We start from the raw sequence: 23,079 nt of genomic DNA, 5'->3' as shown, positions 1-23,079 counted from the left end.
AATAAATTGTTTGTTTAATTTATTAAAAATATCAATTTTCTAAAATTTTGATAAATTTTCAGCAAAAATTTAAGGGTTTGCTACAAAAAGGAAGTAGCTGTACCTATAAAAGGACTTGCAAGTATTTTGAATAAAAAAATAATTCTTTCATTTTTAACCTGAAATTTCTAGTTCTTGAGATTAATTTCATATCATTCAGATGGAACTATCTATCTTTAGTTAAGATTATCATTGTTAATTTTGAAATTGATAAAAACAATTTTTTTATATAACTTAGAATTTTTAATTTTTAAACACTTAAATTATAACAGGCTATTCATTGGAGACATTCCAAAAATATTAAACTAAATAAATATATTCTTGAAGTAATTATCATTATGATAATATAGAAAGAAATAGTAACTATCTACCTATATCTTTATCATATATAAGATCATGGACAGTAATTTTTTTTTTACAAATGTCTATTAATGGATAAGAAATTGATAGTAGTTCAGTTTTAAGAAGCAGTAATAGGGAATAATAGGGGGCTACTTAAATTTACCTATGGAATTATTAACCATTTATTATAAATATTTAGTTTTAATCATCAGTATTAGATTTTAAAAATTGTTTTCCTGCTTTCATTAACTTCCAAATAAATTTGTACTTTAGGAAAAATAAGGTATAATTGAAAGGCTTGGGACAAAAATGTGACAAGCTACAATTTTGAAGACAATAAGCATTTTGAGAAACATTCGCCTTTATTTCTCTAAAAGGCTATTTATGGTGTAAATTTTTATAACACCATAACTCCAATATATTTTTGAGCCATGAATGAAATTTCATGTCACTTCTTATGTATTATGTTGTTTCTATATTAACACATTTATTACCCACTCTGTACTATGTTTCCTTATGTCATAATATAGTCAATCCTTTTTTGTTCAAAATAGCATACAAAGTATAGGGATACTATAAGAAATTATATATTACACTTAATTTGTCATTGAGCTAGAATACCTATAATAATATTTTCATAAATTTAACTTTAAATTATATTTTATTACTTACATATACAGAGGGTACCGCTCCGACCTCCTTTGTATAGATACAAAGTGCCCCTGTGTCATGAACTCATGGCATGGTGGTCTTAATGGCTAAAATTTCCACAACTGGGTAAATCAGCTGGTGTACTGAGCACTTATTCCACTCTGATGATCCTCCTTTGGAAATGTCTTAAAGCATTCCATCAACTCGCTACATGATCATTATTGAGAATACCCAAATCAGATGATTAGGTTCTTTGTTAAAATTTCCACACCACAGGGTAATGAAATAATCATTGTGGTAAAGGTGCATATATATTTTTTGTGTGAGCGAATTGTGTTTTGATATTAGTTCATTCTAATATGGAGTAGGCATATTTTTTATTATTAACGCTTATTTTTCACCACAAAAAATGGAAGTAATCATCAAGGATTTATTTCAATCATCAAGACTTTATTATTTCAAACTCAAGACAATCAATTAATATAGGATATATATATATTTTTTTCATTTCAGAGGCTGATATGAGTGTAAAGAGTTCTTATAGTGTTAGTGCTAAGTCTATTTGTTTTCCCCTTCTTGGGTCCTAACAATACATTTAAAAAAACTTTGTTTATTAAACATTTCAAATTCCCTGTTGATTAAATATCTATTTCAAGCACAATATAAGGATACGTTGTTGTAGAAAATAGGTTTTATTATTTTGGTTTGTAAATAAAACGGTAGATGGCAACACTATGATACTGCTGGTAACAAAGCAACAGGCATGCTGCTTTGTTGTAGGACAGTCTATCCTGGCATCTGTTTATGAAAACACACTCCCATTGTCTTTATTTATGAAGCCCTCCTTACTTAAAATGCCAGAGTTATGGAATTCATGCAATGATATTACATTATAAAAAATATGATTATGCCATAAACACTGTTGTAAAAATTATGAAATGGATTGGGAAGGCTTGATTTCTGTATCAATTTTATCTCCGTGTCTTGACAGAATTAAAAAGGGGGAAATGAGCCATTCAAGGCTGGATAGAGAACATCATTCTTGACCTAAAGAATTATTTAAGTTATATAAATTATTTTTCATCAGTTAAAAACCCAGCAGGATCAAAAACTAAATTATTGGTTAAGGATATTACCGTTTATTTCAGAGGTTCTATAAGAAAATCAAATTGACCATATTTCTGTATCTTTAATCTAAATGTTATCTGTATATTTAATCTAATCTTCAAATATTTTATAATTGGAGGTTAATAATTTCAGATTTTCTAAAGATGCATAGGTAAATGACTTGTAATGTTATTAAGTGGTGGTACATCATAATCTTTTGAAACTTGAGTAGCAGCTAAGATCAGCAGACTTCTTGGTTAATTGCTGCCTTTCAATTTCTGACACCAATCAGTTAACTTACATTGTTCATTCATACTTCTCTGTGGGATTGTCTTATTGTCCATCCATACCACATGCCCGATGTTGTTCTGCAGGTCTGATGAACTGGCACATACCAAGGTCTTTAAATAGTGCCTCTATTTTTATATTTGTTCTCTTCATACAGAGGAGAACAAATATAAAATTAGGACTTATATAAAGGACCATAACATTTTTTAAATAAAACACAATAATCTAGAATTTTTGAAATAACTAGTGTCAGAAATTGATCTCATTTTCATACGTTTAGATTCTGGAGTTCTTCATTGTTTTTTCTTAATTTATTTGCATTTTTTAATTTTTCAGTATTTATTCAGTTTATATATTTCAATTCTAATACTGATTTATTCTATAACTAAAATAATTATTCATGATTGTTACATTTTTTATGTTGATGTGAAAGGTATTACCATAAATTTACTTTAAGGCAGTGTTTTTGTGTCTTACAAAGAGAATTAAAGATCCAAATTAAAAAAAAAAAAATGTTAGTAATTTTTTTTATTTACTTGAACAGCATCTAAGGTGTCAATTTGATATAAATGGTATGAAAAAAATATATTGCCTTAATTATTATTATGTTAATTATTTCCAAAATGTTTGTATTATTCTCAATAATTACTTCAAATATGGTCAAGTTGTTATAACAGATGATAAATTTAGGAGATTTTCATACATTAACCCTTAACCAGACAAAATCAGAAATCAATAAAAAAAAACCACTTTTTCTTTGAAGTAACATAATTTACTATGCCAAAACCGAACAAACCTTAAATCAACCCTTTTCAGGAACAAAGCATAAATATTATGCATAATAGTTTATTATTAGAAGTAACAGTTTATTACTTTCATTAATAATATTTAATTATTAAATTATTATTTAATTAATATATATATTAATATTACATATCAGACTCAACAGTCTGGGTTAGAAGTGTAAATGTGGAATGGGCAGATTTATTTATTTATTCTAGGTATCTTGAAACATATAACCTCAAATTTTGAGGAGAGGGAGGTTATTTTATTTATTTATTTTTTTGTCTATTACGAAGGTTCATTTTTATAAATAATAAACCGAAAAATAGTTTCAAATATAAAAAAAGCTAACTTACTGTAATGCCTTGATAGAATGAAACCTGCCAAAGTTTAGACAAACTATTCAGACAAACATACTCAATAAATAATAAAATAATTATAAAATAATTTTTGAAGAAAATAAGTCAAAACAGGCCACGTGTCTTATAAGATTTATTTAGGTATTATTTGCCCCCAATGTAAATTACGAAAACAAAATTAACATTATTAATAAGAACATTAAATTAACTGAAAATTTGGAAAATGTTCAGGAAACGATTCTACAATTTTACAATTAAAAGAATATTTAATTATATGAAAATATTTCTTTTAGTTATTGTACTTGTTCATAGGGCTTTAGGGCATAAAACCCAGAGGCCATAAATGCCCATGTTTTTTAGTGTCAACTATATTGAGTTCGAAAATTCAAGAAATTTTTTTTTTTTTTTCAAAAATTTGTGTTTGTATCCCTAAATTTTTTTTTTTTAAAGCTAATTATATAAGCCCATATATGTACAATTGTATATGCTAGACAGTCTTAACAATATAAAACTGAATTGGTTAAAAAAAGTCATATTGTAATATTCCCAACTGGGAACAATGGCCAGTTCTGTTTATACATAAAAATACAAACACCAAAAAACAATGAATCCTTGCTTTTACCAATATTTTCTAGAGAATGAAGACCCTCACTATATATAATGTGGATCTAATGTACACATGTATATATGTATGTATGTATTACAGCAGTACTCATGCTATAGCGAGGGCAGAAAAATATAATGAATGAAAGACGAATTAACACATAATGTGTGGATAGAGGAATATTCCCATCTATCAATTACCTTTGAATGAAAAAGTGAGAGATGATATTGGTGAAGAGAGGCCAAATCCAGTCATTACAAATAAAGTATGCAGTGAGGTATGTCAAAATTCAAATAGTAGAAAAAAAATTTACGATAATTTTAATATGCAGTAGTTTTTAGTGGTTTACAGTATTAGAGGCTAATTAGATTAGGGCAAGAGTCTAAAATTTTAAAAAATGTATTCACTTCTTTGTAATCTTTTAAGTTATCTTTATTTTATAGAGAAATTCAATCCTTTGCAGATCCCATGAGATATTCTCACAAACTTTCAAGGATCTGTGGACCAATACTCTGGGAAAAATTGGTTAAAGATATTAAATTTAACTGTCTTTCTGATCAATCATTGTATAAAAAATAACATTACATAATTAATAAGGAATATTAGTACTTATTCCACTTGATGCATTAGAAATTTTCATTATTTGGTACTCATTTATTTTAAAGATTTAACAGTTTGAAACATTTAATTTACAAAAAAATCCCAGTAGAATTGCCTGTTATTCATTTCTATATTCACTAGTATATGAATTTAGTATTTATATCAAGGATATTTTCAAAATACTGGATCATTTCATTCATTTTATTATAAAATTCTATAAAATCTCAATATTTTATGTGAAAGATGAGTACCGAATTTCATGTTCTTAAAAAATAAAAAGGTGGAGATGTGAAAAAAATTAAGATTTGTTGAGTATTAATAGATTTAATGGGGTTTGTCTATGTTAAAGGTAACTTATGAACTACTTATTGTTCTCTCCGATTGAGTTAGTCTTGTTGGTTTTCATACAATAGATATTTTTAAATAATAATTTATTTAGTTTAAGTTTATTAATTAATTTATTTTTTAAGAATTATTGTTGGTAATTTAGAATCACATTTTATGAATTAGTTTAAATAGAATTAGACTAATTTAAAAAAATTGTATCAATAATCAATTATTTATGCCAACTTATTTAAAAAAAAAAAAAAAAAAAAGTAATGACTGAGGTTTCTTCATCCTTCTGGACAGAGAATGTTGTCTGTAAATATTCACTTTTTGATTTTGGTATAGGAAAAGAAAAACAGTTGAGTAAGTAGACAATTTTAGTTAACAGAAAATATTAACAGTACTATAACTTTTTAAATTCATTAATGTTTTCACAGCCTTATATTGTTAAAAGTATTAGGATATTGGTTCAGAAAATTATATAAATGAACCTTAATTTGATATTAGGATCTGAGACCACTTCTTAATCTTTCATTTTTTGTCATCAAACATATTTCACAAAAATAGCCTATCCTATATTGGCTATTTTTGAACAAAATTATCCTGATCCCAATTACTTAATGGAATGTATAACTTAATTATAAATCACTGTACAATGTAATTACAAATATTTTTGACATTATACATATTTTGATATCATTTAATTCAAAGAATCACACAAACTATCGATACTAATTGTGTCCTCTTTTCCAGTTTCTCTAAAATATATTGACCCATAAGAGCAGCGATCAGTACCACTATATTTTTTAAAATCTTGATCGTTAAAGCTACATTTCTTATCATGCGTTGCACAGGGGTAACACTGACTTGTTTCTAACTTCTTAATATCTGAATGGTGTTTTTTTGTATGCTGTGAACAATAGAGATTTTCTATATTTTCAATCATATAATTTTTGTACCAGCATGAGTTTGAAGAAAGTGGTTTATCACTTCTTAAAGAGCTTTCTTTAATCTCAGAATTTGTCTTCATAAGAACCTTTGATTGAGGAATAGATAAACTATCTATGCTCAGTTTTTCATCTTCACTTTCATACTTTTCCATTGTTTCATGTTCATATGAGGAAGTGCTTAGAGAAAATTGTTTTTTTCTCTTTAAATATACTTCTGGAATACCACTACCTACATTCTTAATAAACCCAGATTGAGAGTTAGACAAGCTATCGATGCTCAGTTTATCATCTCCACTTTCATAATTTTCTATACATTGTAATTTAATTAAAGAGATCAAACTTTGTCGATCATTGTTAGATTTCTGTATTTTTTTCTCTATATTGTATTGTTTTTTTATTTCGTTTGATAAGATTTTGTTTAAAAAAACAAAATCTCTGTTGTGGAATAGTTGTTGAATGTAACGAGCTTCATGTAAGAATCCATCACTGATAGATTTCTTCCTGAAACCATGACTGAGTTTATCAAAATATTCATTTTTTTCTTCATTAAGGCTATCTTCACTGATAAATTTTTTTTTTAACGAGTAAAATCTTTCAGTTAGTGGATTCTCTAAACTATCAATACTCAAAGCCTCATCCTGAAATAACTGTCTTTCATAACTTAATGGCATCTTATTACGAGTGTGTGAATGGTCATCTATAAAGAATTTTTGGTCTCTTTTATTGGACAATTTTTCTAGTTGGTATGATTGCCCTATAGTTTGAGATCGATTCCTTGTTTGACATTTGGAAAGTAAAATGTTGTTAGAAAATTCTGCTTTTATTTTAAAGCTTTCAGTAGAGTCATTTATATTTTTTAAACATTCTTCCATTTGCATGCATAAACTATCTTTACTTAAATCCCTTCTTTGTAGACTATCTTCACTAAAATCACTTATAATGCTGTTGGCAATAATACTTTCCAAGCTTTCCGACTTTTTTGGAAGCTGTTGATTATAACTTTTTTTGCTGCTATAGTTTCTGAAGAAAAAGCTTTTTTCTTCCAGACTGTCTGTCGAATACAATGACAGTGATTCAAGCGAACTTTTCTTGCATGAAGTGTCAAGTTCTGGTACTGGAACAGATTTTTGAACATGACCACTCACCGAGCTGGTGGTGCCTTCTTGTTTTAATTTTTTTTTACTGAATCGCTTGATACATTTTTTCCATAGCTTCAGATTTATTATACTATGCATCATGTGCTTTGTAAAAACTTCTAAATTTTCCTTTCATGACAATATCTTCATATATATTATTCAAGAAACTAATCTCAAATTTCATAGCAAAACAAATTAATTGTTACACTTCAAGATTTTATTAATATAAAATTTGTTATAACCGAACACTTACACTCATTTTGTCTCCAATGTATTCATTGAGTAAGTAAATCGGTACTTCCAAAAGTGCCATTAAGACCAACTGGGCTGGTGTTGTTTTCCCAAGAATACATCCGAAGGAAATGAGCACTGCAGCAACCGAAATGTCAGTCTCGATCAAACTGCACAACATCATAAGGATTATCATTGTTACATCATTATATATAAAAATATGACTAACATTTTAATGGTGGGCTAAGGAATAGTCTGTGATATGAAAAGCAAACAGGATTAGTTTTGTTTGTTCAAAACAATTTAAACTTCCAAGATAAAATATGACTCATTTGAAATTAGTTTTCAATGCAGGTAATTATTATTGTTTATTAATATACATTTTAATTCTTATTAGTTTGTTATCTTAAAATGTATATTAATATATAAAAATATAAATATAAAAATATATTATAAAAAGAATAGACAATTTTTAAGTTCCCAGGGAATCAATTATATGTGACTTTTTATATTATATTTGTCAATGAAAATGTTAAAACTGAAATAATAACTATTATTATTGGTGAATTAAACTGTTAGTATACCTGAGAACCTTTCAGATCCATTGATACAAATATTTATAATATAAACAATGTTGCTATCTAATCTTTTAGGTGTTATCTGCTTCAGTAGTGTAAATTTTGAGGAAATTGTTTAGGTTTACATACCTTCAGGCTTAAGATGATCCAATATTATTTTTAATTAGTTAGTCTCATGAGAAAAATATAATTTACTGAAGATTTTGACAAATACATGCAGAATGTATGCCTGTTTTAGATACATAATTATGAATATAAATCTAATCAATATTTTTTTTTTAAATTGACAGGGGGGGCATACTTGTTTATTTACAATAAACTCAAAAATAATATTCTATTCACTTATGATAAATAATTATAACAGAGCAGTTGATAAGTCATGCTGCTACTGTTGATCCAACCTTGGCTAAAGCATAATTAGAAGTCTCACATTATAATTCTTTTAATAAACCTCTTCAATTATGCAATAGACATTCAATTATTTCAATGGTTACAGCCTAGAATGGAAGAGTATTTAGCTAATCATATATTTATATAGCAGTAGATTATTATTCATATATTTATAGATTTTTAGATTTCATTGACACACCCTGTGTAAACTTCTAAATTTTTTAACATCTAGTATATTGGAATTGATTCCTTAATTTTTAAAATATTTTTAGCAGAATTGCTTAGTTATAATATTTATAAAATGAATTATACAAATCATTATTTGTCAGTAATTGGGGAAGTATAGTATAACGTACCTTCACAATATATTTATAGATCTTCTTCCCCAAATACTGACAAATAATAATTTGTATAATTCATTTCATAAAAACTTTAACTAAGCAATTCTGCTAAAAATATTTTCAAAATTAAAAATTAAGGAATCAATTACAGTATACTAAATATTAAAAATTTAGAAGTTTATCTAGGATGTTTCAATAATAAAAAAGGATACCTCTAGGGGGTTTTATAGGAAACTTAATACAGGAAAAAATATTTCTAAGATGTATCAATAAATTAAAAAAATGTTTCATTTTTTTTTTTTTACTATTTCTGGATTTTGATGAATAAAGTACTCATTACATAAAAAAAAGAAAAAAATATTGGTTGAAAGTATCAAGAGAATTCGATTTGGTATTGAAACCAATAGGAGGTTGATACATCAAACATAAAATCTCTGGTGAGTTTTTGCAGTTTTGAAAAATATTTTAAAATGTTGTATGACAAATATAGTAACAATAGTGACTATACTAAGTGTTGCTTGCATTACTAAAGAAATGAGTCGATTCTTGAACCATCTTTCCAAATACAATGTATGTTTTAAAACACACTGTAGGAACTTACTGGTCTTCTTAATTTGGGAAAGCTAATGAATTATTGCTTGTAATCAATAAAATAGCTTTATTGTCACAAATTTGTTTTTTTATTTAAAAGTTTGTGAGCTAAAAATTAGTTGTTATCCAAATCAAAATTTCCTCTTGTTACTTTAAAAATATTGCCAACTTGGACGATTCACTAATATTGTGTGTTTGATCTATCAAGCTGCTATTGGTCTCATTTTACCTCAATCCATTAACAGCAAATATTTACTTCTAATAAAAATTGTATTCTAAAATTAAGATGCCATGATCAGAAAGTGGTTGGGATGTGAAATGGTGTTTGATAAGTAATAGCATGGTGGATAGTGTGTATTCTTGGAAAATCAATATATCAATATATTAAAATAAAAATTGATGTGTGTCTCTTTATAATTCACTTTGCAGCAAAGAATACTCAGCACAGGCCACTGGGGTTTGTGTGTTTTAGTAGCATTGGGTCTCCCATTGTGTACTATGGTGGTTGTATTTCGGTAACTGAATCTGAACTGGATTCACATTTATTTCCAATTTTAGATCCAACGTTTATTCCAATGCTGCTCGATTCACTAATTTTTTTTTTACAAAGTTTCCAGTTCATTTAATAAATGTCTTTAAGGTGTTACCATGCCAAATTCAAGGTGTTGGGGTGGGTGATCTGGGAAGCAATCCCTTTTATAATTTTAGCGTTTTAATCTCCTTCAAGAGATTGTGACATGCCATACATGTTAATATTAAAGGAGAATGAAAATGTACATGTTACTTTAATGAAATAAGTTTCGCCAAGTTTGGTTCTGTCATTCTTGATAAAAGGTACTGAACTGATAGGTCCACTTTTCTCTTGGGATTGCCTTTATCACAGTTCCTTGTGGCTTATTTTGATGATGAGCTATGTTGGTAGCAGCATCAGCTCTCTTTTGGCCAGATATATCAAAATTATTGATTTACTGTCCTGGAATAAATCCAGTAAATTATGGATTTCCTTTATTACAAGTTGTTGACTGTTTAATTGCTTTTAGGACACTCATAGAATCAATAACAATGATGCTTTCTTGACTTTGAGCCATGCAGGCATTTATGGAAGCCTTTTTGATGGGATTGGCTTCTCTCGTGAACATAGAGTAAGCTAGTGGAACTTTGTATTTTAGTTCTACCCCATATGTAACAATTGAATCTCTAATATGGGTCCCAGTTTTTGAAGCATCAATGTACAAATGTCAGGTAGCTCCTGGAGGCAGTTTATATATTGAGGTCTGAACCCATTTTTATTACTGCTTTCCAAAAACAAATCCTTGTGAATGGAGTTGCATCAAACATGACTTCTTTTAGGTTGTGAAGTGGAAATGAAATTATTTAGGCAGCAAATTTTCCCATGATGAATAATCTTCTTGACTCAATGAAGGGTTTAGCGCATTAAAAAACATAAATTTTCACTTGTTGAAATTCTATAAGTGCCTACTCATACCCTTAATGCTGCATTATGAACTGAATCGAGAATTTTCAAAATACTTCTCTTTGCCATGCAATAAACACATGTCCTATAATCTAATTTGCTTTGAATTAGCGCTCAGTATACTCTTAGTAAGTTGATACTGTCACCCCACAACTTGAATATGAAAGACATTTAAGGATACCAAGTCTTTTAAAGCATTCTTATCTAAGATTTTTAATGACATGAGTCCACTTCAAGTTTTTGTCCAACTTGATTCCAAGGTATTTTTTGGCTGATAATTCGCAAACAAGATGTCAGCCATTTCTAACTTAATTTCAGGGTCTGTAGAGCATCTCCTAAGTCTCCAAATATGCATGGTTTTTGTTTTACTCATTGAGAAAGTAAAAATACTATTTCATACCCTTCTTACCGGTTGTTTTAATACTTCATTAAGCTCCCATTAAATAAAATAAAGAGATTTCCTATGAACTAAAAATAATATGTCATCAGCAAATAATATAATTTTGATGGGCAGTTTAAAATTTTTTGCTAAATTGATAGCAACCAAAAAAGGGGTCCCTTAGAAGTAAGCCTTAGGGCATACTATTCTGTAAGACATGGACTGATGATAAATAAAGTCCTACTCTGACATGGAATTAGCAGTAGCAAATTTCCCTCCCCCCCCTTGACTCTCCCACTCTTCTATATTCTCTCCACACAGTTGACTAGACATTCTTTCCTGAATGTTGTAAAATAAAAATTTAAAAAAAGGCAAAGTAAAATTGTAATAACAAAACCAAATGAAAACAAAATTTGTTGATAAAACATTTTGTTGTAGACTTTGTTCCCGGTAAGAGGGGTTTGTTATGGTGAAGAGGGCCAGAGGAGCTACAGGTAAACTCATTTTAGAAGTACAATAAATGTTAAAGGTTCTGTTCTGTAAATTGATATTGCAACAGTTTCTAATTTAGGGTCTAAAATTAACTTTTCAGAAAAGATATCGGCCCTTACAAGAGTAAAAACGCCTCCCCAAAATCTTCCTAGACCTTTTCTATCTCTTCCACAGGTTTGTCATTGCTTTAAATTTCTGTCTTTTATTTAAATGCGTTTCTAGTAGGCAACAAAACTGAGGATTTTCTTTACTCATAAACATCAGATGTACTCTAAATGATAAAATGAACCATTGCAGTTCCACTGTACGATTTGATCGATCATAGATGCAGAAATTTCTTTTTTCTGCCCCGAGAACCTGAAAACGGAACCGTTCAGCTCTTTTATAATTTTTGAAATCCTTACTTTCAATCTTATATATGCCAACATTATAAGATCTTACAATTTGCATAGGTAGTAGATTAAAAACATCTTCGGAAAGAAATATACGTAAATTAAGACCTTCATTTGATACTGTGGTAAATGTAATGTATCCTTAGCAGGGATGAAGACTTGTCTTTAAAAATTCAACTTGTGGCTGGTCTTTGGTCCTAGATACTCTCTTACTCTTAAAGAGGTAACAGGGGATAGTAACTTTTGTCCAATTTACAAAAAAAAAAGTTTAATAATATGTAAATACCAAATTTAATGTGAGTTAACTTTGGAGCACTGCTAGTAACACAATAAAATTAGAGTTTAGCAAAATGCATATTTTTCAAAACGTATTTAAACTTTCCAAATAATCATTAAATACCTTTGTTACCTGATAATTGATATTCCTTGGCCTTTGAAAAATGACTGTATCAATAGCCCCCACTGCATCACTATAGCAGAGAGGAGGAAGTTAAAACTAACTGCACTGTATCCATATCGACGAAGAAATGTCATGAGAAACCCAAATCCCACAAGTAACATAACATGTACGTCCTGGAACACTTTAAAAAATATTTCAAATAAAAATTATTTATTTCTTGACTTCATATAGCATAAGTTGTGGGTTCATTATGAGATAATCAATGAACCAAAGAATCTAATAAAAAGTGGTAGCATTAATATTATACACATAAGAGGAAAAGAAAATTTTTTCTTCTCTAATAAAAAATAAATATGTGATTATAGAAAATTTACAGTATTCATTTCTTTAGACTTCTGAAATTGCAAGTACCTATGTATTTTAGATTTTAACTGGATTCTGTTGTCTCTTATAGATGACATAAATATGCATAAATAAATATTATTGTTCCAGATCTATAAATTTTCTTTTTTTATGTTTGTATTATGTCATTTGTATGGATTATTAATTAATTATGATATCTAATTTTTTTAAAAAATTAATATCTCTTCTTAATTTTTTTTAAACTGAAACTTCATTATCAATATTCTACAACTAAAAAATTAGTATGTGCTTAGAGTAGCTAAACAAAAACATCAGGAGGTATAGTACCCCATTTGAGGACTCATAGACATACAACCAAGTACTCTCCACTTCTGGTGCAAAATTCTTACAAATCTACAAACACATTTTCAAAAATTATGAATAAAAAAGGGATAAATAATTAAAACTGATATTTACTTCTAATTCACAGATAACGTTTGAACAGCCTGGAGAACACACTTTCCTTTATACTTTTGGAACTAGTAATAAAATTTGAGGTGTGTTATTTAATGGAGAATAACAAGATAAGAAAGAAAAATTCCATATAAACTAAGATTTTTATTCCACTGAACTTTAAATCCTCCAAATAGAAGGCATACCTCTGATCATTCCATAGCTCTTTCAAAGCTTTCATCACCACAGCTCCGTCATACTCAACATTAGCTTTTGTTCTCATTATTTTTTAAGGAGCAAAGTAACCCACTTAGGTGATGCCTAAAAGTCATTCCATGATTACTCCAAGTAATTATAAGTGATTACTCTTCCAAAAATTATTAATCGTTCATTTTTTATTTGTTTTGTTCTTTATAACAGAGCTGCCTTGCTGTATAGATGTATAGATGTTAAATTTGGAATATGAGCAAGATATTCCATAGTTTTACATTAAGAAAATAAATAAAACCTTTAGTACATCGCCCTAAACTTAAAAAAAAAATAATAAAGGCTAAAAAAAGTGATTTGAGACATAAAAAGTACGGAAAATAATAGACTAAAGTAAAAAATTTACATATAAAATATTTTCTATGAAATAAATACCTCAATTTGAGAATTTAGATTCCAATTTGAACATTTTATTTTCTTGTTTTTCTAATAATAATACTAATTATCACAGCAAAAATAAGTATTAAAAACAAAAAAAGGCTTACTTGGATAGTATGAAGGATGATCTGATTTTAATTTCAAAGCAACAGGATTTGCATCTCTTCCATAGTATAGTTGAAAACCAAATAATGGAATCATTATAATTTCAATGGCTATCAAAAGTATACCTACCCGGCGGTCAAGAGCCATTCTGAAACTAAAACTATGAAATAAATATTTTATATTAATGGTTAACCATGCAGTATAAATACTATTACAAATCACAATTAATGTTTATTTTCAATATTGCTTGTTGTTCTGATTTGATCATGGATTGGGCTTAAAAAAAAACATCTGTGGGCAATTTACTTTATTAGCTATCTTATTATTATTTTATTATAGAGAATTATATTATAAAATTATTAAATATTTTATAATAAATTGACAGGACTTTATACCAATCATAAGAATAAAAAAATCAAGTATTTTTCAATCTATAAATATTTTTATTTAATTTCAAATTTCAATCAAGTGATTTTTTCACTCTTTTATTTATTAATTTTTTAAAATTAAAAGTGATCATGATAAATACTAAAAAAAAAAAAATAAAAAAAAAAAATAAATAAAAAAAAAAAAAATGAAAAAAATTCCATTGCAATTGAAATAGAAGATAAAGCAAAAAATATTGTGATAAAAATATAACAGAAATTTTGAGCATGTGATGCCCCTGCTTAAACCAAATGGCTAATATTTTTAAAGTCATGGCAGGAGGGCTATGTAGGATTTAGACATCTCAGAACTCTTGAGTCAGAAGGGATGATATACACTTTTATATTTTTGAAGAAACCTGGCCAAAACTCATTTCATTGCTTTAGCTCCCAAATTAGTTAAAATGTAATCTATCAAGTCAAATTTTATCATTTGAAGTCATGAATAGATTGTCAGAACTTCAGGACAAAGCCTGCCCTCCAAATTGTGGTTAGGTTAACAACCACCTCATCCCATGCCTTGAAACTGCATTGATAATATTTTTTTTATTAAAACAAAATTAATAACTTTATAAATTTTTGTATCATAAAATGAAATAAACTGTAACCATAGATGATTGATTAATTTTTAGAAATGAAATTTTTAATTAATTAGGTTAATATATTGATTTTATAGTTGAGTATAGTGAAAATATCTCCCATATTAAATATTATTTATTTAAAAACTCATTTATTTATTTATTAAATAAACCACAAATTGTATCCAATACTGTCTAAACACTTTATTTCTTACTAGTCCAACGTTTCGGCTATTCCAGCCATCTTCAAGGACATCTTTAATACAAATCTCCTCCTCACATTAATTTATAATTTTTATTGCAGGCTATTTTGCCCAGGTCATTTTCTTCATTTTAATTTCAAACCTATTTATTTAAATTTTAAAAACCATCAACCTCTATTTCTCTCTATAAAATTATCAACAATATAAAATACACCACCATATAAAAATAAACTGTAACCATAGATGATTGATTAATTTTTAGAAATGAAATTTTTAATTAATTAGGTTAATATATTGATTTTATAGTTGAGTCTAGTGAAAATATCTCCCATATTAAATATTATTTATTTAAAAACTCATTTATTTAGTCAAATTTTAGGGCCTTTGCACATCTTCAGGTGTACTAACATTGTAGTCTTAGTTTCTATTATAATATTGATATTACATTACCCATCTGAGGAGACTAACTAAGTAAGGACTTAGTTAATTATTTTATGTCTAATGGAAAACCAGTGTTGTCGAAAAAATATTTAAAACTTAAATTAAAAATATATTTAATAATTTAAAAAGTGATAAAAGTCCTCTTCTGAGTTCCTCAATGGACTCAAATAGGATTCTAACAATCATAATTGTTAATTATATTAATTTACATTGTTAAGTATATTAGTAGTTATATACTATTGTCCAAAAATTATTAAAACCTGCATTAAAACTCTTCTCAGTTTCTATCTGTTGATAATGGATTTAAATGACGACTCCTTACTTTTTAAATGATTATGTTAAGTTTGAAATAATTGTTTAGACAATAATAGTTTTCCATTAGACACAAAATATTAGACTAAGTAAGGATATATAGAATATATAAACAGAATATATAGATATAGAAATCTACCAGTTATGGAACTGAAATTAATTTCATCTTTTACAATACAAGGTATCGGAAGGTCCCTCCTCCTCATGGCTGAAATGAACAGGTAGGGAGTATTAAAAGAGAAACCAGGAGTTAGGCTTTGAAAAATAAATTAAATTAGAAACTTTGACTTTAACTGTACTTTCTAAATGAAAACTCTCTGAACAAGCTCTTGAAACTAGAAATTAAGTTTAATAATATTGATTATTTGATAATAGGATGTTACAATTTTTTTTAGTACCGTTACAACCATTATGTTCTCTATAAGGTTCAATTTTTTTTTTTAACCAAGAGATCGAAACTGTTGGACAACTTCTCAAGTATTAGATAATCATCAGTCTTTGATCTTTCGAATAAATACTTTCTTCTTGAATCATGACTTACAGAATAAGATCTTAAATTGACTTAATTGTAAATCACACTCAATAATGTATTGTTTTATGACATGTTATAAATTACTTTATCTAATTATCTTTTTTGATCCCATTCAGTGTGAATTCTGACTTTTCTTGAAATTCTGTTATTATTGCTTTGTTCATTGCTCCCTTGTTTCCTAGATGCAGTTTTGCCTTGAAATCTTTACAGTCATAATGATAGTGTATAGTAGATATATAATGTAGTATTTAAAAAACTATTTTCAAGGAATTTTTATAGCATTATCTTCATGATGATGATAAAAATTAGTACGCATCAATTGTAATCAATTTAAATACAATTCTTTCTAGACTTATATGCAGAAATAAAAAAAAAAATTAAAAAGATAAAAATTCGTTAGCAAAAATGATCATTTATTTAGGAAAATATTATCTATAATTATAAAATATAATTATATATTTTCCCTTTTATTTTAAGAAAATAAATATAAATTAATATAGCTTGTGTATATAACAAACACAATCATATGCATTAAATGCAATGTATTAGCGCTATATTTAAATAAAGTCTAATGCAGATATTATAATAAAAATAATAACTAATGTTTCTTAGAAAAGAATATTTGTTCATGTCAATAATTCTGTTAGCTGGATTTTAATAAATCATAAATAGTTTTTATACTTTGGAAAAATAACGAATAAATGAAACAAGTGTTTGGGCACTTTGCAATTGTGTATGGTACATTTATTTAGCTTTTTTTTTTTTTTTTTTTAAGTAAGATTGTACTGGGGATAAAATTCCTGTCGTTCAGCAAAAACTTCTAAAATAAGGCGAAGAGCTCCTTTTTGGTGGGGTAGCTGTCTCTTTTTTTTTTTTTTTTATTGATTTGACGTTTTGATAACAGTGTTGTTTTATAAGGATAAAACTTGGACTACACCTGTTGAAGGATTAAAACACATATGACATGTGAAGCTGATTGCAGATTAAGGTTTATTAACTGCTGTGCGATCCAGGGATCTGTTATATAATTTGTTACTATATTGATTATGAGCTAAATAATGCTTTTAATTATTATAATACATTTATTTTGAACTACTGTAAAGTTTAAAAAAAAGTTACACTCATGTAACTACAAATATATTTATTCATTTGACCATAGTAGAAATTGAATGATTAATGCCTATGGTTGTTTGTACATCAATCAAGGGTGAGATTTAAATTTAGGGAACCGCTTGACCCTAGAGTTTTACCCACCCTTATAATCTTTATGATGACAAGTTTTATTTTATAGCACAATAGCACCATTTATGAAAATGATAAAATAAATAAATAACTTGTGAATAAAATTATTGTTTGGTAGTTGTATTTAAACAAGTTAAATTAAAAGGGAGAAGACTCAGTGAAGTATTTATAATACATTTCATTTATTATATATGTAAGAAGCACTAATTCTATTTTAATAAAGGGTATGCAAATTCATTATAAATTTTTCAGTGGAGTGCTACTTCCCTGTTTTATGTCATTCCATGGCAATACCACTACTAATGTCAAATATGCATTCAGTAGACACAGCCTGTTTACCTCAACTATGGTATCAAAAGGATAGTTTGTACATATGTTTCATATTTTATTATTCAGATAAGTATGTATTTATTTTTTATTAATAAAAGGAGGATGAAAGAAAAAAAAAATCTGAATTTCAGCGGATCCAGCCTATATACTTTAAAATGTCCCTATGCCAAGAAAAGGACATTTATACTGTTATTGCATAAACGTATAATTCTTTTTTCGATTGTATGTATGTTAATAATAAAAGGAGGATGAGAAATAAAAATTATAATTGGAAAATAAACTGGAGATATATGTTTAAACATCCCTCCTCGTCAGCCTCCTAGGCACAGATTTTGGAATGGTCCTGTAAAATTATTATTGACATTTTCACTCTAAGAACTGGGTAGTAAACTGCCAAATTAATTGGTTAGGCAAAAAGAGTCAATCTATAAAAAGAAAAAAATGTCCTTTTATGGAATACTTTTTTTTAAACATTCAATTAATTGGTTTTTAAAATTTTTAGTATATATAAAAAACGTTCTTATAAATTTATTAGTAATGAGAGAACAATGAAAAAAACATTGTATGCATCCTTTTTGGAGTTCGTAATTATTTTGTATGGGAATAAGTGATATTGTATTTTTGGAAAATATTCTTTAGTATGGGATAGAATTTGAACTAATTTAGGATATAAATTTGTTATTAGGGACCATCAGAATTTTACATAAAATGAAATAAACAAGAAATAATATCTTTATTTTTTAAAGAAATGTTCACAAAAATAGGAGAGAGTGGGGAAACTGTGCACAGCGGGTGATGTATGCATCATCATAAAGGAATTTGTAACAGTCATAAGTTTTTCAAATTGGTGCTCAAAGATAGTGTTAGTTATTAGAAACAAAAGCGTTTGGGAAATTTAATTATTTTCCTTATAAGTGATATTTATCTGTACAAGACATAGTAGATTATCTTAACTATGTTATTTATTAAACGTATAGTATGTTGCACATATTTGTATATACATCTATTTGCGTTACTTTCCCAGGGCATAGCTCCCTAATGTTAAAACAGGAAGCCTCTATTGAGCATAGTTCAAGCCAATCATTATCTAGGACCTTAAGGATGAACAACAAAACTCTAATCAGAAAGAAGATTGCTATGATGGACTTTGTTGATGTTGATTGGATGGATCATTATTCAATCATTACTAAATGATACAACTGTGATTCTCTATTCTATATTATTTCTTTTTTTTCTTTGTTTTCATTTTAATGATTCAAAAATTGATTTTCTTTTTATCAAGTTTATTAATATTTCTTATTTTTTATTAGCCTTACTGAAAAATTAACTAAAATTCAAGTTATTATTAGATCAACAAAATTAGCCTGATCTGTAGAATGTTATTCTTGTTTATCTTGAACAATAACCCAATCCTTATTAAATGTTTTGTATTGTGGTGACAAGATTAAATTCTTCAGTGGCAATAGTTGATGTTAGCAAAGAGAGTGTTTGAAATGGGTTTGCCACTGTCGAAATTATTATCAACATTTTTATTTCTTTAGTATATTTCTTTTAAATCTATTTTTAATTATAATTCATTTAATGTTTCATTATTTTACATTTGTTTTAGTGGCAAATCCATTTGAAACCTCTCGCCATATGATCAATTACAATTAATTAATAATAAAGTGCTTTTGTGTTTTTTTGTTGTCTAACTGAATGTTTTATGTTTATAATAATTGTGATCATGTTGTTTTAATTTTCAAGTATGAACCTTGTTGTTTAGATAATAAAGACCTAAAGATTCATCTTTATTATTATATAATAGGAACATGCACTAAAGTATCTTCTCCATTTTGACATATTTTACAAGTGAAAGTTAACTGCCAGAGGAAGCTGTAACTTTGGTTTCAGAAAATAAATTTGAAATTCGAGTTGATAATTATTTTATAAAATGACTTTTAAAAAATTAATTCTTTAAGTAGTCATTTTATTTACAATTTTATTCATTCACTCATAAAATTTAACTGTTTTAACTTGATGTTTATACATAAATTAAAGTGTTGTTTAAAATTGAGTTAATGTTGTATATATATATTTTAAATATTTTATTTTAATTTTTCATTGCATTTATGTTGTCGACAAAATGGATTAATTTCAAATTCAATATTCCCAAACATTGTGTGGATGTTGCTGATAAAGTTTGGGCATTTCACTGAATTTTTTGGGGAGGTTAGAGTCGATGTCTAAAGAATGTTAAGTGCTCATCCCAGCGTGCGTCAATGGGATATTATAAATGTTATTTATTTTGCCCAAAAATTTTTCTATTGACTGGTCTGTTAATGTAATCGATTGATTGCTTCAAGTGTTCTTAGAGTGGCATAATTTTCCGTCAACGCTTTCAGAAAAAAAAACATTCGGCAAAAGTTTAAGAGGCTTCTTCAAATGGAACACTTAGAGATAAAATATTACATATGTGTATTTTTAACGAGCTTTTTTCCACTTTTTTTTTTTTAGAATGATGTATAGAATCGTTCTGGTCGGCTTTTTTTCTTTAGTGGTGTTTTTTGAGAAAATCGAAAAAATGTACAAATCCCAGACGTACGTCCGTCTCAAGTATGTAATTTCATTTTATTTCTTTTTTCGTACAAAAAACAAAGACCATTTTGCGAGACTTGGTTAATTGGACTGAAGAGTTTTCAAAACGTGTATTTTCGTCGGAAACTCGAATTAAAAATTTCCCATGATCGCAATGCTTTCCGTTACTATATATTCCATGAACAAATCGGACTATTACAGATAACTTTAATTTATTTCAGACATTATTATTTTAATTTATTTGAGTCTAGTTTTACGAAACATAAATAAGAAAAAAAAATAACTCAAGTCAGTACAACGATCTCCGTTGCTGGTTTTATTTATCTTTCATTTTGGTTTTATTAATGCCTTAAAACCGTAAAAAACTGTTGGAAAGAAGAAAACAGTTGAGATACGATAAAGAGACATCTCTTAACTTTTCAACCTTATAACTCAATTTGGTGGGGTAGTATAGGTGCGCAAAAAAAAAAACTTTCAAATCTACAAAATCGAACATTAAGAACAATTACGCACCACAATAATAAAACAGAAAATCTGAAAATCGTTGGAATGGCTGTCAAAGAACTATTAGACCACTATTTGAACTTTCCGATGGTGCAAGGTCTGGACTATATGTTGGATGAGGCAGGAGTTCGAACCCATGAAGTTCATTAAATTTTTCTTTGGTTCGACGGGGAGTGATTGCTGATTGCTGAGGAGTAAGTTCGTGAGGGACCAGTATACTGTTTTTTTTTCACCGTCCCCATGGTGACTAAATGGCGACTAACAGTATCTTTCGTCATACCACACTCCCTGGCAAGTTCTTGAGTACTTGTGGACGGATTTGAATAAACAGCTTTCAGCAGTTTTTGTATTGATGGTTTGGTTTATATTGATTGTCGTACACACTTAATGTATCCTACTGATAAATTTTTGTCAATTCAGATTCAACAATAATAAGTATTGGCTAATATTGACAATCCATCATCCTTATTTATCGTTGGTTTACCTGAGCCAAATCTCAAAATTACTATCGATCATTACAAGTGTCATTAAAATAATTGTTGACGCTTGATTTCAGAAAACCTTATCGATTGATCAAAAATATTGCTTCATTTTAGGAAGACAGTTGATTCTCAAACGGCCATCAAGTACATCCGAACGCATCCTTACAGTGATCTTCTATACGACTTGGCTTCGAAGCCCTCTTCCACTTGGTACCCCTGAATAGAGACAATAGTTGATTTCTATCGGTCCAAAAAACTGTTTTCGCTTTGGTTTTGAAGAGATTTATGTTTTTTTTTATAGTAATGAACTGTACAATATTTTCTGTTTTTGAATTACTCTTCGATGAGGTACTGTTAAAAGCAATATTTCTTCCCATTGCTTTTGTTTTCTCTACTTAAATATTGTTGGAGCTTCTTTTGTCACAAATGTTAGTTCAAATAAATTTTCATAACCTTCGTTATACTTTTGATCTTACCCTTCCTGCTCCTCCAATTTTTTTTTCGTACCCTCCTGTAGAAAATAGTTACAAGTACAGCCGCCCTCCCATTTTTTTTCGTAACCTCCTTTATTATTAAATTTATATAATACATACATACAAATGACAAGTGTATACTAGCATACTACTGCCTTTGATGGCCTTGTGGCATTGTAAGGTTCGTTGGAGGGTCCAATCAAGGTAGACAAAATAATGCAGCTAACGCCAGTGGATTATTGGAACGGGGATGGACGTTCCGCTGGTTAGGTGTGAATGTAAAGACTATAGACTGTAGAGTCCAAAGTCCTTCCCTCGTCGAGGACGTCAATTAAGGGGACAGTGGACTGCCACCTCCCAGGTTTTGGTGGAGGGGTAATTTCACGAAACTGAGGGTCGTCGTATTATGAACTCCGGCACATTGGGGAGTTGGAGCTCTTCACGGATGACACTGTTCTTGGCCCTCTGAAGCTTGGTTCTCCTGACGATTCTTCGAAGAACAGATCTCCGGAAACTCAGCCGCTCCTCCCACAGCAGAAGACAGGCTTATCTAACCTTAATAACTCTTCATAAGCTTGTGGGGCAGAAGGGGTAGGTTATTTTCTAATTATTTTTGTTTTATGATCACCGTGCATCGACCAAAACTCATCATGAGTGAATTTTTTACTGGTAAAATTACCGAAGATTCTATCGGAAGGCGGGAGTGACGGGTTCTACACCGATTTCCAATTTTAGCCAATTTTACAATGTTGGTTGATTTAAAATTTTTTTCACGAACACTGCTTTACTCGCTATTAGAAGATTTAAAGTAAATTAAGCCTGCATCCTATCATGAGATTTTTTGAGAATTTTATTTACTATAATTAGGTTCGTTCCATTTTCATTTGTTTTTTTTTCCATCAACAGTTTCATAGATACACAATCAATAAATAAAGAATATTAAAATGAAAAATAATTATATAACAAATTAACTAGATAAAT

At 28.2% G+C, this 23,079-nt stretch overlaps 1 protein-coding gene across 1 annotated transcript in view; it reads right to left on the bottom strand.

Annotated features, from left to right (window-relative positions):
* Rh50 (Rhesus blood group-associated glycoprotein Rh50) overlaps positions 1-23,079 on the bottom strand; it is a 43,923-nt gene that overhangs the window by 7,044 nt on the left and 13,800 nt on the right. The window contains exons 2-4 of the mRNA XM_014418247.2: positions 14,002-14,153; positions 12,464-12,635; positions 7,440-7,587 (exon numbers count right to left, since the gene is read on the bottom strand). Coding sequence (XP_014273733.1) covers positions 7,440-7,587; positions 12,464-12,635; positions 14,002-14,146 — 465 coding nt within the window. The 5' untranslated portion in view covers positions 14,147-14,153. The remainder of the gene's footprint in view (positions 1-7,439; positions 7,588-12,463; positions 12,636-14,001; positions 14,154-23,079) is intronic.

This window comes from Halyomorpha halys, unplaced genomic scaffold (assembly GCF_000696795.3).
Source record: "Halyomorpha halys isolate HHAL.00 unplaced genomic scaffold, Hhal_1.1 Scaffold185.1, whole genome shotgun sequence".
Classification (NCBI taxonomy): domain Eukaryota; kingdom Metazoa; phylum Arthropoda; class Insecta; order Hemiptera; family Pentatomidae; genus Halyomorpha; species Halyomorpha halys.
This window is presented reverse-complemented; position numbering and strand designations above follow the sequence as displayed.